The sequence below is a fragment of the Anopheles gambiae genome, chromosome 3 (genome assembly GCF_943734735.2).
Source record: "Anopheles gambiae chromosome 3, idAnoGambNW_F1_1, whole genome shotgun sequence".
Taxonomy (NCBI): Eukaryota; Metazoa; Arthropoda; class Insecta; order Diptera; family Culicidae; genus Anopheles; species Anopheles gambiae.
This window is the reverse complement of record NC_064602.1, coordinates 6,724,546-6,742,506: the sequence shown is the minus strand read 5'-3', so window position 1 is coordinate 6,742,506 and position 17,961 is coordinate 6,724,546. Positions and strand designations below refer to the sequence as shown.

At 44.8% G+C, this 17,961-nt stretch overlaps 1 protein-coding gene across 7 annotated transcripts in view; it reads left to right on the top strand.

Moving 5' to 3' along the window:
- The window catches only part of LOC1277770 (potassium voltage-gated channel protein Shaw), a 67,783-nt gene extending 51,087 nt beyond the window's left edge, over nucleotides 1-16,696 (top strand). For 4 of the 7 annotated variants that reach the window (XM_061656412.1, XM_061656411.1, XM_061656408.1 and 1 more), the window contains exons 5-9: nucleotides 1,301-1,495; nucleotides 2,890-3,108; nucleotides 3,177-3,795; nucleotides 3,978-4,121; nucleotides 8,335-16,696. In XM_061656412.1, the coding sequence (XP_061512396.1) occupies nucleotides 1,301-1,495; nucleotides 2,890-3,108; nucleotides 3,177-3,795; nucleotides 3,978-4,121; nucleotides 8,335-8,363 (1,206 nt within the window). In that variant the 3' untranslated portion in view covers nucleotides 8,364-16,696. Of the gene's footprint in view, nucleotides 1-1,300; nucleotides 1,496-2,889; nucleotides 3,109-3,176; nucleotides 3,796-3,977; nucleotides 4,122-4,464; nucleotides 5,398-8,334 lie in introns of all 7 variants that reach the window. The other 3 variants (XM_061656415.1, XM_061656414.1, XM_061656413.1) reach the window with 3 other exon arrangements.
- The last annotated feature ends 1,265 nt before the right edge of the window (nucleotides 16,697-17,961 follow it).

Here is a 17,961-nt window from a genome sequence, read left to right as displayed (position 1 = left end):
GTTACCAAGAAAAGCAATCGGTGATTTCCCACCAGAAAGGTGACCTTCATCGGTTGCCGGTGTAAATTCAATTGTTGGTGTTGATGGTTTCGTTTAAAGTTTGCGTAATGATTTCTTCCAAAAGTGCTGTTTGCTTTAACCGAGTGGCGGCGGGAGTGGTTAGAAAATCTTACCGAAAGTATCTAAAATTCGGAAACACTTTTTTCGCCATTCTCCATTGACCTTGAGCTAAATTTTATCATGCCTTCCAAAGGACAGACGAAACAAACAAACAGCCACAGCAAACAATAACGAATCTTTCACCCATCCCGGTTGGGCTTGACGCCATCCGCAGGGGCGTCTCATCGCGCCTAACTACTCCCTGAAAGAAAAGCACCCAATTCTGGGAAGTTTGTTTCAAAAATGATTAATGAATTGCGCTCGATTGTGTTTACTTTCGCATTCTATTTTCCCTCCGCTTATCACAGCTTCGCTCCTAACAATCCTTTTGATTTACGGAGAAACAGGGGCAGTACGCCCACTCAGCAAGGGGCTTTTGGGAATCACGGAACTTTCCGAACCGAAATCCCTTGTTTGGCTTCGTGTCTAGGCAGAGGAAAACGCATAAACCAAAGGAGAATTTAGGACTCCTCCGCTCTTTGCGCAAACTGAGAAGGCCTGCTATGCCCATTGTGGTTTCATTGATTAGGTTTTGCGTCCCGCTTTTGGGAAGGTGCGGGTCCCTAACCTCTCCAACGCTTCACAGATAAACAACGAAGCAGACCCGACGATCGGGAAAAGGGACATTTAAATCGTCGAGCTAGCTTTTGATAAACATTTCCACAGCTTAGAGGTTAACGTTCCTTACAGCAGTCCTATGATTAATGATCGTTTTGTTGCGGGCCTGGACTTTCCTTCCAAAGGGGGAGTTAACTCCCTTACCGTTATCGGGTGGCATAAATGGTTACAAATCATTTCGAGTCCGGAAGCGTTTGGGAGTGGCTAGTGGTTTCGATTTCGGCTCGGAGTTGTAAATCCAACTATCCGGCTGGATTCTTTGCTTTGGGCCTATGGGGGGCAAACTAAACGAAAGTCCAAGATCATTAATTTTTATCATTCTTCTACACCACCCAGTTTGATATCCAACTTCCAACAGACTTGCTCACGGGTCTCTTCCTATTAAAAAGCAATAAATTAAATACATTTCCCTTCAGCGCCCCAAAGCAATGATATTGTATTGAAATTCTACCTCTAATCCACTGTTCTTCTCGTCTTACACTCCCTCTTCTTTACACGCCGCACAAACGTCACCAAACACCAGCATCGGAACACACAAGAAACGTTGGCTGTTTTAGATAGATTAGATTTAGATACGGAAAAACCGACCGACGAGGAGGTCGCGAAAAAGTTCGGTTTCGAAGACGCTTACAATAAGGGCAAGGTGAGCTGGTGGCAGCACCTGAAGCCACAGATCTGGTCACTGTTCGACGAGCCGTACAGTTCCAACGCTGCCAAGGTAAGTTTGCTTCATATACACATTTTGCTAGAAATGAAATTTTGCCTCTGTTACTGTGGGGCCTTTCCCTCTCGGGCAAGCCATTTCGATCCTTCCATTAATAATCCCTACACCGATCTGCGTGCTCGATGTGTCAATAAACTAATTCAACTTCATTAAACATCTGACTACGTGGAATTAGACAGCGATCGAGCACACACCAAAAAGTAGCCCCAGAACCCCGCACCGGGAATCAAAACATGAATGCATAAGAAAACATCTCACTGAATCTGTAATTTATAACTTTGCCATCGAGTGAAAAACCTCGACCCCGCCCCTTCGGGGAAAAACTTTACTGCCCGGTACCACCCGGGCACAGCGGAAAGGGCGTTCCATTAGTTTCTTTTCCTTCCTTCCTGCAGTAAGTTTGCTGCCTTCGGGGTAGTCGACTGGGGACAGGCCGGCTATTTGTTATTCATTTTTCTTGTTTTGCATTCTGTGGTTGGGGGAGTTAGAAAATGGCGTTGCCTTCGGACGAATAACGAAGCAAATTCAGGTTTTGAGCGACCAAAGCGCTGCTTGAAGAAGGTCTTCAGTAAACAAATCTGTCAATCACCCAGTCGATTGGGGTTTTCCTCGTACGCGACCAATCAATGATGCACACTCGCCCAACAACCGCACCACTGGAATGATGCTTGGAGCCATTTTAAGACCGACCGGTCTCAACCCATAACCAGTAACTGGTGACGATTATGTATTGCACCCCCTTTTGGGTATAACCACGCCGCGGAGGGTTTACGGTGGCAAGTAATTCCGCTGTGATTTATAGGTTTGTTTGGTGCATTCGTTTTGCCGTCGGTGCAGGAAAGTCATCCAATGGGGATGCTCAAAAAGGACGACAACCGCTGATGATGGCATTCCCGCTCAAGGGTCCGGACCGTTGGTCAGTTCAAATAGATTAGAAACAGCCGGCCCCGGAGGCCAAAAACGCTTGTCCTGTTTAGCTTGATTGGTGTTTCTTCAGGCGCTATTTACTCCCTCTGGCTCCGGGAGAAAGCGATCGTCCTTCTAAACGACCCAAATGCCCGAGAGGGTGTAAGAGGTCTTTGAGGAGGTCTTGGAGTAGCACCACAAGAAAATGAATGTATTTTATGGTTCAATGCAAATTAAGGACTTCCAAAGCGCTTCTCCGCAAACGTAGCGCTATTGCCGCAAGCTGTACGGCCCTTTCGGCTCCAGATTGATGACGGTCTTCCCCGGGGGGGCAGTAACTGCTTATGATTATTATAATTTTTAAGATTATAGCTCGTTTGTTTGGAAGAATTTTAAGATTATAGCTCGTTTGTGGCCCGATCGTCCATTTACCAATCGTTGCTGACCAAACCGTTGTGCTTACTCGTTCCTTCCAATCGCAGATAATCGGTATCATATCAGTGTTTTTCATCTGCGTGTCGATCATATCATTCTGCCTGAAAACCCACCCGGACATGCGCGTCCCCTACATACGCAACATCACGGTCAAGACGGCCAACCAGAACACGTCCTGGGTGCTGGACAAGACGCAAACGAACGCCCACATTGCGTTCTTCTACATCGAGTGTGTCTGCAACGCGTGGTTTACGTTCGAAATAATGGTAATTGACCACTTTCTTTCTCGTTTTTTGTGCATTGTGTCTCTTATAAATGTCTTCCTCGCCCACAGGTACGCTTTATATCGTCGCCAAGTAAGCTAAGGTTCATTACGTCATCTGTAAATATCATCGACTACATCGCGACGCTCAGCTTCTTCATCGATCTGATCCTGCAGCGGTTCGCGTCCCACCTCGAGAATGCGGACATCCTCGAGTTCTTCTCGATCATCCGCATCATGCGGCTGTTCAAGCTGACGCGCCACTCGTCCGGCCTGAAGATCCTGATCCAAACCTTCCGGGCGTCCGCCAAGGAGCTGACGCTGCTGGTGTTTTTCCTCGTGCTCGGCATCGTGATATTCGCCAGCCTCGTCTACTACGCCGAGCGCATCCAGATCAACCCGCACAACGACTTCAACAGCATCCCGCTCGGGCTGTGGTGGGCGCTGGTCACGATGACCACGGTTGGGTACGGTGACATGACGCCCAAGACGTACATCGGCATGTTTGTCGGTGCGCTGTGTGCGCTGGCCGGTGTGCTGACGATCGCCCTGCCCGTGCCCGTCATCGTGAGCAACTTCACGATGTACTACTCGCACACGCAGGCTCGGGCCAAGCTGCCGAAGCGAAGACGGCGCGTGTGTCCGGTGGAGCTGTCGAGGCCACCGCGGCTGCCAGGTAATTGTAACACAAGTACGTACCGAAAACCAATGCGCACCTCCTACAGCTTCCGAGCACAGCCCGCCCCAAGTACTGGTTACCTAGCAGGGACCGACAACCTGCTGAAATCGCTTCAACCCTTTCAACCAGATTAACTGACCTGCTTGCCGAGTCCTGCTCGCTCTAATCTGTTTGGAATTTAAAATCCGTTTCAGGTCAAGGTGGCCCAGGTGTGTGCAATACCGGTTCCGGTAAGCTTCCTTCCTCGAATGCACCGAGCACGGGCAGTATGGATCAAGCGATCCGGCGGATGAACGCCAACCGTACCATAACGAAGGACGTCATACTGCCCAAGATGGGTAAGTGGTTGGGCTTCCAAATGCGTTTTGTACCCTCTTTAAACCCTCACAGCTTGGACGTTTGATGTCGTTTTATGCCCTCCCCTGTCTCACTCTTTCACTGTAGTCCCCGTATCTCTCTCTGTATGAGTAAAATCGCTTTCAAAGTAGCAAAGTACTTTCTGCCGTGCCTAAAACGTGTCGATTATCTGTGACAATCTTATCAGTTTTTTACACGATATCCACTTCCAAGAGTCTGCTACTCTTTGCTTCCATTTCTTCACCCTTTCACAACCGTGTCTATCTTGCTGTAGGGGGCTCTTCTCTTCTCTCATACCTCTATCTCTCTTCTCCTTTCCCGCAGCATGATGTGATTGCCGATTTATTCTTGTCGCTTACTATCTCCACGCCTAGCGCAATGTATGAGTGCAGCCACAGAGAGCGATGAAGCAGATGAGATGCGTCTGTGTGTGTGTGTTTGTGTATGTGTGTGCGTGTGTTCGAAAGATTAGATTATCACATCATTTGCCTTCTCTTTAGTTATGAAGCCCTGCTACGGGAAGGTGTTCTAGGTCTCTCCCTCCCTTTACTACTCAATGTGTCTGTATCTGTTGTTGTATGTGTCTGTATGTGTGGGCTAAATGTATCCTTCGAGCAGTTGCTATGCTGTAATAAGTTGCCTGAAGGTCGCAGGCATTCGATTACAACGCCACAGCACTTGAAGGTCAGCAGTTGACATGACGATACACAAAAAAAACGGAACCAAATTGCTACGAGATAAACTTGTCAATCGACTGTGAGGATCAATTCCAGCAAACCAATCAAATGACATTCCGGCACCAGCAGCCACCGCCAGCTGACCGATGTGCTGCCACGTGGAGCTCAACATCAAAGCTGGACTTCGCTCGGTGTGTGCCCGATCGCATCGGAATGGTAGAAGATGGAGAGCCACATCCAGGTCGAAGCATAATCGGAAGGCCACGAAATTACCGGAAATTGGATTCCAACGGAGAACGCCTGCCGTGTACGCAACGATCGATCCGCACGCAGGTACGGAGAAGAAATGACGCTTTTCCTGCGGAGCAAAATTACCCCGTCAAAGTGGGTGGAATTCGTCGGCCGGGTTTTGAAGAAGGTAACCGGATTTGAGAAACGGAATCGGTTTGCGTGAGTGTGTCGATGCACTTGGCGCTGCTTCTGCTGCTTCTGTTGCTGTTGCTGCTGCTGCTGCTGCTGTAGACACTGTAGACACTGTGTAGTATCTATGTAGTAGAGCTTTCGCTGTTTCGCTGTCCCGGTAGGTTGCTTTTCACCTGTACACCTAAGCTAGTTTCGCTTTCTATGTTCTGTTGTAGAAAACCTAAACTTCCTGCCATTCCTTACTGTCTTCCTATCCGTTTTCAAAAAGGGTGGAGCGAATCATGTCCGTCGATCGTCGAGATTGCATTCGCGGCGGGTAAGAACAATCGTTACCTATCAATCAAGCACGCTGAAATCGTGCAAAAGATTCGGCAAGAAGCGTCCAATTTCGCTTGCCCCATTGAGGGCAAACAAACACGTTCCTTGGCACGATCCCGGCACGGCATCAGGAGGAACGCTATCGAAATAACTGTTGCATTTCAGCCCTCCTTTCGTCCACCAGCAACAGCACCTCTCTACACCGCGAAGCAAACCCAAGGGTGGCCCCGAGTTGAATTAGCATAATTTATGCAGACTGTTTGTTTTCGATTTGCATCAAAGAGCCGCTCCGACTGGTGAAGATTCGGCCAGGGATCAGTGGCTGCCCGCACCGATAGGAGACATTAAACGTCGAAGATATTCCGACTTCGGAACAGCTTAGGAATTCGAATGCGAAAAAGAGAAAGTGTTCGTGGTGTGCATGGAAATTCGATTCCGGCCCAGTACGCGGGGAGCGAGGGTGTTGACGTTGTTCTTGAGAAGACAAACTCACCACCATACGGAAACTGACAAGTCAAGCAGCACAGTAGCATATCGTACAGTGTTGCTGGGACAAGCAGGGACCTCGAGAGGGGACTAGTTAGCACGGACAAGTTGATCGAATTTTTGGAGCTCCGTCCCTGTCCATCCCGGCCCTTATCGCTAAATTGCGATTGTGACGATGTCCTTGGGCTTGGCTCTTGATCGGTCGCGTTGTAAGCTTTGCATGTCGGTGGAAGCAAGGCCGGGACTTATACCGTTGACATTGACATTCACCGGATTTGAATGACAAATATTACGAGCGTTTGGCTCGTGTTCGCGTGCTTGCGCGTACTGTTTGAAGCGCTTAAAAAGAGGATGGGAAACATCACGTTCGGTAGCTGGTGGGACTTGTGATGAAGGTAGAGGAACGGTGGTGAGAATGGTTATGATAATGGGTGTTGGTTTCCAATAAGTGTTTGTTGGAGAGTGGAAGAGTAAAATTCCACCAATTGAAGGCACTGAGGGTGAGAATTAATCAACCCTTGTTCCAGCTCTTGTTATCCCATCGATTAGTTTATATTGTTAGTATAATGTTTTTCAGACGAATATTGAGATCAGCCTTATATTTTATGATGCTTCAAGAAGTACAGTAATTTTCTTATTAAACGATTCCCTTTCTTTGCAATTTTGAAAGCATTTAGCCTTAAAGACTTGAAGGCTTACCATCATCTGCATGTAATATTCTCGTCCTTCAAAAGCTCAACTTGAGCAGTAAAAAAGCCCAAGCAATAAACTTGAAACATTATGAAATCGCCCATATTCTACACCATTTGTTACCCAATCTAATGAGAAATATGAGCTCGCTACTTCTTTGTCTGCTAGTAGAAGAAAGACGGACACGTTCCACACTGAAAGTACGGTACCATTTGAACACTTGTACAAACTTTTAGCCTCTTCATAAAACTGTCCCATTTGCCGTAAACGAACACTCCAGCCTTTTCTTTTTTGTTTGTGTGTGTTCAATGTCCCTTGAAGGCAACACAGTGCATGCAGCAATCCTACAGTGAATCCCAGCCGCTCGCGCGTGTATGAATGTGTGTCAAGCGATGGCAAAAAGTAAATGATTAAAACCATAAACTGTAAGCGCACGAGGGAACGAGTAATGGAGCACAACAAGAGAAGCAATCCTGTGCCACGTACGCACGTGTGCCGTATGGTGGTCGCCTGGCGTCCTTTCGCAAGCCATATTTTCCCCCCAGCTTGTTGGTCATGCCTATCGAAGCCAGCAAATGGGTGAAGTGAATGGGTAGGCTACAAAGACAGCAATCCAAGTTTTTTACAAGCAAAAAGTCACACCGGAAGTTGCTCATAACCTTTCCCGTGAAAATGGTACTTCTTTTTGGGGCGAGTAGAAAAACAACCGGGGAAACTTGGGCAATACGGCCAAGGGGTTTTGCTACCGATGCCGGAAATGTTATCATTAAAATACAGACCACCAGCACACCCTGTTCCAATTTATGTGCGTTTGTGTGTCACTGTACTTGTGCTTGTCCATCGTTTTTATGGCTTGTCGTCCGGTAACGGTAAATCCCCACAGGACACATTGTTTTATCGAGTTACGGACAGGACTGGTGGAGCTGGAGCTAGAAACCTTTTCCGAGTGACATTTGGGCGTTTCGGTGTATTAGAGTGTGTGTGTGCTTGTGTGAGACGAACTTGGAATGGTATCGCTGTGGTATTAAAACAAGAAACTGGTCATTAAATTGGTCTTCTCGGTGAAAAAAACAACTCCTGAAAAGCATGAGTTTATCAAATTTTAATACCGCAACGGCAAAGCCTTAGACAACATTAAATTTAAACATAAATCGTTTGACAACTTCTTCCAGCCCTCGGATTAAATTATCTCACCCCATCTCACCCGCTCATCTTGGCTCAGCAATCAATCAACGCAATAAACGTGCAACATCTCGCTCCAATAAACTGCATCGATTTACACGACTCGACTCAATTTCGTAAATCAGTGCAATTTCCCACCCGTCAATCGCAGCAACTAGATACGAAGGTCGTGTTGGACAGATTCACCACCCTCCCCCTTTCGCTTGTAAACAGTTTGCTTCCTTTTCCTTCGCTCTAAACTCCATCCTATTAACTACAATTTACTATTACTACCACTCGACCACTCGCAACCTCCATTCCATTGCAGCTCCTCTGTTCTGCGATCGATCATTGTTGCATCAATACTGAAGGCGGAAAGTTTTAACCGTTTCTTTGCGCTTTTGCGTTGCTTTTTCTCTCTCTCTCTCTCCCTTTGCAGAAACAAAAGAACCCGTGGGTAACGTTTAAAGACCAACTCAACCACAGCATACAGTCCCGCCCGCTGCCCGGGTTCGCGAGAGGAGCTCGAGAGGATGTGGCTACATTTCAAACTGTCAGCCCCGAACGGCCAGCACCGAACGAGCGAGCTCTTCCGTTCCCTTCCCTGGGCCAGAGATGCAGGGGCGTGAGCGTTTTACACAACGATTGGTCTTCGAGTTCCGAGAAGGATCGGGTTCGCTTCAATCAATGCCCGCCGGCTAAACGGATTGTGCCTCGCTGCGGTTAGATCGCCATCGTCGTCGTCGTCGTTGTTTGGCCCCGGGAGCATTTCATTTAATTATCCGTTGTATTATCGCACAAACACACGTACCGAGTAGGACGTGAGACACGTCGATACACACACACACCCGCACGAACACTTTCCTATTACCAACAAACGATCAGTTTCTTCAGCTCGCCTTGAAGGGTCAGCAAAACCAAAAAAAAAGAAATGTTGCAAAACACACCTCAAAAAAGCCCTCAAAACCTTGACCCTTGCTCTTTGATCTTGCGTGCTGCTTGGGTTGGTTTCGTGATCCGTTAAGACTGCTGGCGCAGCGAAGGAGGAAAAACTTTCCGAACGACGAAAACTTTCGGACACAAAGAACGCAAGCCGTAGCCAGCAGGCAGCTCCCGGACATTGGGATAACTTTGTCTTACGAAGTTGTCCAGCTGCGTCCCGGGGGGTTGGCGGTAGTCGAAGGGACCACCCAGACAGGACAAGAGAAGTTCTAAATCGTTTAAAAAGCCGGCAGCCTTCGTTGGCGGTCGTGTTGAAATGATGAATCGATGGCACACGCCACGCGTGCGGTGGCCATGCGTGTGGATGTGCAGCCGGAAACAGTCGCTGGAAGTGGAAAACTTTTCCCCTCCTGGATTCATGATCGTTTTCTTTACCGAAAATGTCTTTTTGTTCCCCTTGTTGAGTGATTTTTTTAAGGCTTTATCCCGAATTTGAGCCGATGAGCTTTACTGCCAGACATTCCTGCACCAAAAAGGTACTCGGAAAGCTATTCAAATTTGAAAAAGCCAACCTGGTATGTAGTAAAAATGAAAAATGGACGACCAGTTCCATCAAGCAAGATCCCCACGCCCCTAGAGAAATATCGGACACAGCAAAGGGACGACCCATTCAACTGGTGGGGATGAATATGTTTTTGGTCCTTCGAACCGGATCAGATTACTCGTTTGTTTTGCACAGCGCTTCGTTTCCCCATTTCCAATGCGCTGCTTTGGAGCGAATGTTGGTGCGAAGGCAACATGATTAATATGGCGTTATGTGTCTTGTGCCAGGGAGCTTTTGTGCTTGCTGGATTGTTCTCCACCCGTACCTCAAACACATTCAAAATGCTGGCAGATGTTCGGTTTGGTTGAAAAATGCGTCCCAGCTGTGTACGATGGCCAACCGTTTCGCGGCAACCGAAGGGCAAGGGAACAGAATTCCACTCTCCTCGTCGGTGGGCTGCGTCGTCGGGTACCGTACATTGTAAATAATATGCATCGATAAACAACACGACCATACTTGAAGCGGAAGTGGAGCAGTGTAAGAAACGCGTAAAACACAACATCCCATCAACCGTATCGATAACTAGTTATGTAAAACTAACAAACAAAAAGGAATGAAATATTATTACTTGTAAAACTGTAACCGTGGGGGAAGAAGGTGAGGAGAAAGCACTCGATGGAGATACAACTCATCCCCGCGGACAAGCAACACCGAGGGGACATCTGGGGGTGGGAAATTCAAAAACAAATGTATATTTTAGAAACAAAAGGCAAATCGAAAAGTGATAAAACAGTTATTTCCAATGGGAAAAAGAAGACGGAAACGTACGAAGGCGGTAAAAGGGAAGATGATGTAGAGAGAAAGAGAGAGAGCGAGAGCACCTTTGGGGGATCTCACATTCTCTTCTCGATCGCTTACTCCGTTACGTACGTTCCGGGACAGTTTCCGTTCTGATTCCTTCCCTCTACTCTTACACAAGCTCCCTCTCTCTATCTCTCACAAACTGTTACACATACACAGCTCGATTGTGTAGACACACTTTCGTGCAATCATTGCTCTTTAATCGTTTGCGCTAGTTTGTGAGGCAAAACGTATTTTCGTACAAAAACGCAAAGAAAGAGAGGCACAACTTTGTGAAAGATATCATTGGGCTAGGAGTAATACATTTAAATAAGCAAAATTCTGAACTTTCGCGTTCGTTCGAACTGCATTCGATGGAAAAGAATGAATGAAAAGCTTGTAAATATTGTTGACCAAAAAAAAAACACAGATAGGAAATAACTGTTACATGTACACTGTATCGCATAAGCATAAGATGCACCTATATTAACTCTTTCTGTGGCAATATTTCTCATGTACGGGCGATCGAATGTGTGTGTGTGTTTGAGTGTGCCTGTTTGTTTGGAGAATTGAGTGTGTACGTGCGGGATTGTACGAGTACTTTAACTCTGCCTTGCAATGAACGTACCCTACATTTCGACGCTGTCGTCCCTCCCGCAGCTTAAAGTACGCTGGCACAAACAAAGCGATAAAACCCCACTTTTAAACGAAAAGCAATAGCTACACCACTCTAAACGCAAAAAGCGTTAACAGAGTCCTGTCGATCCAGGAGATCGACCCAACCAGCGTTAAATTAAACAACAAATCTAACTACCAATGGGACCAACCGAACGCAGCAAACACAGCAACTGCGAAGCGGAGCAGCAACAACAACTTTGCAAAAGCTGATAAAAGCTTGACCCAAAGCTTTCAAGCCGAAAAAACGAACCAAAGGCAGGATGGAAAAGATGGGACATTTGCATGTTTATAACGGGAAATGAATTTGTTATGAAGCTTCCCCAAGCTAACCGATGGGCCTTGGCTCCTCCTTTGGCTCTTTGGCGGTACGAAAAAGTTGGCAAACCTCACCACATCGGGTGGTACAGCACAGTGGAACCTCCTAGTGCTGGACGAGCATGTTGATGATGATGTCGGTGACGATGGGGAAACTGATTGTTGGAGACACTGGCCGAAAGAGTGTATGGATTGTTTTGTGGGGATTCTGGTTTGTTTTTTTTCGTTCTCACCATTCACCGAAGACTAACTAGAAAACATGTTTGTGTGCTGAAACGTTAATTTGCATTTTAATACGTTTCTACTGAAGTATGCAACAAGCGGGATATGTGGCACGGTTACAGAGCAAGCTATTGTTTTCTCTTGCGTACTTGTAGGATCGGGTAATGACAACTCAATTGACTTGTTGTTATCATCAAACCATCGCTTTCCCATAACAATGACATTGAATTTTAATAGCTTTATGTTAAAATAAAACACAAGGCTAATTTCAGGCTTGGTGCAATACATCTGTAACGCGGATTGCATACATTTTGGCGTCTAATTGTGTTTTGGATGCAGGTGGGAAATACCATTTCCTGATGTATATTACACTATTAACTGACATCTGATCCACTTTCTTATTAAAAAAAAACTACTAAATAAGACCCTGTGACTCACGCCAGTCTTCTTTCTTCATTTTTTGAACCCAAACCTCTACATAATGGTAGAATAATATTCAACAAATGTGTCCTTTCAGCTTCTACCATTCGCCTACACCGTGGTTACACTTATCCTGCTCTTCTCATCACTTAACCCCCAACCCTCCTGCTCGATCCTCACTAACCAATCTTACCGTAAGTGGTACTTTCTCACCCTATCAGCAATCGCTCAAGCATTCTCGTGCTACGTGACGCACTTGACTATGCGTCACTTGCTGGTGACAGAGGTTTTTTTTTTTGCTGATTTTCTCACTGTGTAGTTTTTGTCCGCACAACCGACGAGAAGGAACAAAAAAACGGAACCCACACACCTCCCCGTATCGATCCCTTATCATTGACACCACAACTTTTCCGCCATCGATAGCTGTCGTTCATCGTTTTTCACCTCCTTAATCAAATTCCGATGAGCCAGCCGAACCGGGCGAACTGGGTCGTCTTGGGGATCCTGTTGCCGTTGTGCGTGTCGGTGTGTGTGTGTGCGTATGTTTGTGTTGATTTGCTATACGGGCAAAACATTTCCAAACACCGAAATTTGTCTGTTGTGAAAGAAACATGGCAACAAAAGTGTACTTTTCTGTTTCGAGGCACCGCACTCGACAGAACGCTCCACGTGTGCTGCGGAACCGTGGAGGGGAGGGGGAGGGGGAAGAGCATTTGACAAACATCGCCCGGGACGGTCGGCGTGAGGGCTGGCCGTAAAGTGTGGCAAACATTTCTTCGCCCAACGCGACCCATGGGGTGAAAAAATTGGAAAACTTTTGGGGGAGCCATTTCCACGTAAACCGTCCCACTCGTTGACCTATTTCCGGCGGCCTGTTCCGTCCTGTTCGGTTCCCGGAGCCCGGGTTGATCGCTAGAAGCCGCTTAAACTTTTACGCCACAGCCCTCAGCACCTTGCTGTTTTGTTTTGTTGAGAGTGTTATTCGATAAAGGTGAAATGTGTTATTGTTTCTTGCTTTTTTCGGGGATACCTTTTCGTGCAGTATTTTATTGTCAGTTTTTTTTGGTCTCAGCACACAACATTCTAGTCGCTTCACTCGACCGGTGCGTCGCTTGTTGAACCAATGCTCTATGTAAACATCACTCACCACAAAAAGTCACCTCTTTTTTCGCCCTTCACCCCCAAAAAACTGAATCATAAGAAACAGTAAAAGTTTGATGATTTGAAGCACCCCTAAACGTTTGCACCTTCCATCCGTATCTGATCATCTTTAACGACAAAAGACGTTCTGCTGCGTTCGGTAGCACAGAAAAAAGGGGGAGCAACAACTGCAAACATATGGGGACAAACAATCAGCCCATCAAACAGGCACACATGCACACGCACACTAGTGTGCTCGTGTGCAGATATACGAATAAAACATGCAACCTGGGAAGACTGCTTGCTCCCTCGGCATTCTCCAACACAAACAAACCGTCATAATAAGCAACAAAAAAAAGCAACTTTACGCTTCTGACTACGCCAACAACAGGCGGCAGGACTGGGTGACTTTATGAGCACAATCAATGGGCCTTAAAATTTATGCAAATAAGCTCTGACATTCAAGCATTTTCCGCTTTTCTGTCTTTGTGTGCGCTTGCTATTTGTTACGGTTTGCGCGCTGTTTGTGTGTCGTTTATACATACGGCTTTCGAAACAGCTGCGGTTGATGCTTGCACATAATCAGTGGAAAACGAGGTTTTTCTTTTACTACTACTTTCAAAGACACAAATCGTGCGATCGTGAGGATGGAAAACCTGGAGTGGAAAATTTTAAAGATACTTTGCCTTTTAACGTTTTTTTTATGCTACCCTTGCTCCAGCAAAGCAATGCATTTAGATAGAAGACAAAGGCACACACTTTTCCCCGGGGAATGTGATGGAGACGCCTGGTGCTCTGTGTGAATATGTTTTAACGCACGCAATAATGGCTTTGGAACGTGCAAAAAGAGCAACCTTAAGCCCGGTATGTGGTATGCAGTAAATGAGACACTATTACGCACACAATGCAACACATGTGATGAATAGCTTTCCTTTTGTTGGTTGAAATAATCCTCCCATGCAGGAGGGGTCCATCTTAATCATTTTCTTTGGAATGTGGTTTTGACATCGTACCGATTGCACACACAAAGAAGGGTGTTGTTTTGTGCAAGTTCAACAGCCCATTTGTTTCACTCGCTACAACTCCTTGTGAAAGGGACTCTTCGCTCAATGTCAAAGTGTTGCTGATTGATTGGGACCAGACCTGCTGCTGCTGCCGCCGCCGGCTGCCTTTCGGTTCATCAATCGAGGCGTCGAGATGCTGTAGTGGAAAAAGGTAATGGAAAGTGATAATCATGTGTTAATGTTGCACCTTGCTGTGCCGAACGAGTGCCAGCTTTCGGTAATGGGATTGTGCCGGTTTAAGTAAGACGTTAATGCCCCCTTGCACACAGTCCCTTGCGGGTGCGTGATTAATATGGTGGTGATTTCATGTGCCGGTACAAGATTGAACGGTTCGGAGATAACTGATGGACCGCACACACACAGCTTTTGCTTTCTTTGAATAAATAAATCAGTCTGGGTGTGTGAAAGATTCCCTGCTATTTATTTCACTACACCATTGAGCTGCTCAGTACAATACACTCTTCAGCCGTCCCCAATAATAATTCCTCCACGTGCGCCTCAACGCTTCAACCATTGGAACACACAGAAACACATACACATGCACACATTCGTCTGCCAACGGAGTGGCTTCAACGTGCACGCTACAATATAAGCATTACTTCTCACTTTGATTGATCTGTGATTTATATTAAGCAAACAGCAATGCATTCGCAACGTCGGCCCGCTACTAGCACGCAAGCATTAAGTTCTGTGACAACTGTGCACTTGTGGTACTCTTTCGCAAAATGGGAATGCGACTGTAAATAACTCACCAACCGCTAGCAAATACACTCATCGCCGATACGAAAGTAATATCTATTTTATTACACGCTGCGCTCTATCATTCTGCTAATGTAAGCAAGCGTGTCTAATGGTGGAACAAAATATGAACGTTACAAACAGCATTGTGCAACGTTGGTTGCATACTGCTAAGGAATCGATAAGCTACAGCTACACCCTGATGCAAACCCAACGCATAGCTACTTATACATAACATGATACTACCACTCAACACATTAAGCAATGTTACAAACGAACAGTAAGAATAGTTTCATTACGTACCTATCAAAGCTATCAAGAGAAATCACCAATACAAGCAAGCAAGCACACATACAGAAAAACCATTATGCAACACGATACTTATAACGCATCCTCACAAGGGATGAACACTTACAGCAAAAGAGGCTTCAGGTTCGGTTTTATTCGTAAAATATACTTCTCTGAGTGTGAATAATGTGTGAACAAAAAAGGAGCAACAAAAAACGGAAGACAAAAAACGGTGGAAGGAAAACTAATAGACAAAACGCAAGAGGGAAAAAAGCAAAATTAAACAATAACGCTACACAAGTATTGTAAAACAAATATCAATTGTTCTTCGAACTTTAATTGATAGTTTAAAAGTAAAGCAAACAAAAAATCCACAAACTTACAAGGGATTATTAGGAAGATCGATTGGAACAAAACAAAAAGTATATTTGTACGGACAAAGTATGTAAGGCAAACACATAACACAACATTGAACATGATTCTCATGGATTGCGAGGGCACATTTGCTAGGATACAACAAATAAAAGCATTAAACAATAAACAAAAAACCACAAGTAATATTAACACTCATGTCATTAATAATATGCATTTGATAAAAACGATACTGAAAATAAAAGTTGTACATTTTCTTTCCGTTTTGTTATGCAGATCAGCTCTAGAAATCAGTATCGAGTAAGTGAAACGAATCAAAGCGATTAGAACAAAAATATAACAAAGAATTGTCTTGCACAAAGTGGTTGGCTCAGTGAGCAATGTTGAGAATGTTGTATATAGCGTAAGCAAAAGGCGAGCAAAAGAATAAGCAAAACGGAACAAAAATGTGTCTGTATTGCAGGAGCAAGATAAGCGATGCACTCAAATACAATACACAAACACACACGCTAGCTAAACGTGTTTTGCGTTCTTATTTTTTTCCCGTACTCGGTTACTTGACTAGAATGGCAAAATAAATAAGACAAAGCAAACGTTTTTAAACAAGAAATGTTATTACAAAAGATATCAGCTTGCTAATATATACTATTTAAATCTTAATTCACTAATCGTAAGACAAAATTAAACCAATGTTACAAAAAGGCGAACAAAACAAGCAGAGCATGTTAAAGGAAGAAAAGGAAACACAAACTGAAACGGTCTGAGCGTGAGTGGTTTCTTGGTGCGATGAAAAGGTCACGCGGCACAAACGAATCGAAACTATCACAAGCATACACTAAACATATGTAAGGTCCAAAGCGAAGTGAAAGAAGAAGAAGAGAGAGATAAAACCATACCACACGTAATCAAGAAATACATATTTTAGAACATACATAAAACTACACAAAACAACTAAAAATCCAAAATCACTACGCTGCTAAGAGAGTGCAAAACAGAGCCATACTAACATAAATACAATCTGTTGTACAACCAAAGGTGGAACACAAACCAACAGACATGCAAAACATTAAAAAAACACAACAACAAGGGCACCGAAAACGGAAACGCATAACCTGAAGAGAGAAAAAAACACAAAACTACTGTAATACTTAAAGAAAAGCAAAGAAAAGTGGAAGCACACTTCCGCACCAAAAAACAAGTAAACGATTGTGCAAAAAATAATGAAACAAAATGAATAACTAATGAGCGTTTTTAATTGCCACTTTGAGAAAGCTGGTGGGTGTGTGGAAAAGAGTAAAGAAACAAAAAACAACTGCAACTACGATTTTACTTCATTTTGCTCTGGCGTAAAGCGGGAAGCAAACTAATCAGTAAATGATGTGGAAAACAGGCAGGCACTTAGCTGTGCGCTCCAGCGGTGATGGCAAGATGTCATCAAGTTCTTCCCCAAAGCATGATAAGCGTACCACGGTATAGATAACAGTTTGTCGATGGGGTGCAATGAATTATGTACTTGTTTTATTTTCTTCTTCTATAATTCTCTCATTCGTGGATCGCTTTTCCTTCACTTTCCGATCGCAAGTGTGTAGCACAGCAATTTCACACATGGTGAGTACACGCCATACCGAAAAGGGAATATGCTGCAAGTGGCAAGTGAAGAAGCATCGTAATGAAAGTATAATTAATTAAATTGCTTTAAATTCTCGTATCCTTAATCACATCCAGTCTTTAAGCCGGACTGAAGGAGAGCACGCACGGGATGAAATTTGAAGTACTCATCTTCTCCAATGCTAACGGGCATTGAAAGCTCATGTGTGGAGAAATGGTGTTTAACAAAAAAAAATCCCACCCTTGAGTAAATTCCGCTTCTTTCCTTCCAACGGGCGAGAGCAACATCATACCACCCCTGGTAATTATTGCTACCCAGCCCGAACTCAACTTGCATCAACTCTCATTAACGCTAATTTCCATTCGCGATTATTATCATTACCGGAGTCCGAAACGGGGTTGGGAGGTGGCGTTTGCGGTTCGAAACGGGGTCTGTCTCTCTTGTGGGAACACTCTTCATTACGTTGAGCTGGATGCAAACCACAACTTTTGCACCATTTAACAAGTTTTTAGGGTGCAAAATCAAATTATACGATAAACTCTTTTTCACAGGCTGTAGAAATTCTCCTGCAAATTCAGTGTGTGATCGTATGAAACGTATTTGGACGAACTTTGGTGGAATTAAATACATTTTAATGTGTCTGTATATAAATCAGTAAGGGCTGTACTTTACGAAAAGCAACAGATTTATATTCATCGTCTCCATAACTGATTTTCGGCTATTGAAAACCCAGTAAGTATTATAACGATCTTTATAAATGCCGTTCAGTTACTATGAAGCAACTAAGTTGATTCTAAAAGCATTCAAAATTGCGTATATTGAGACGCTCTAGGTTTTATATACAGGGTTTTCCAAGAGTTCTCATAGCTGTGGAACACTTTATTGACTCCTTCT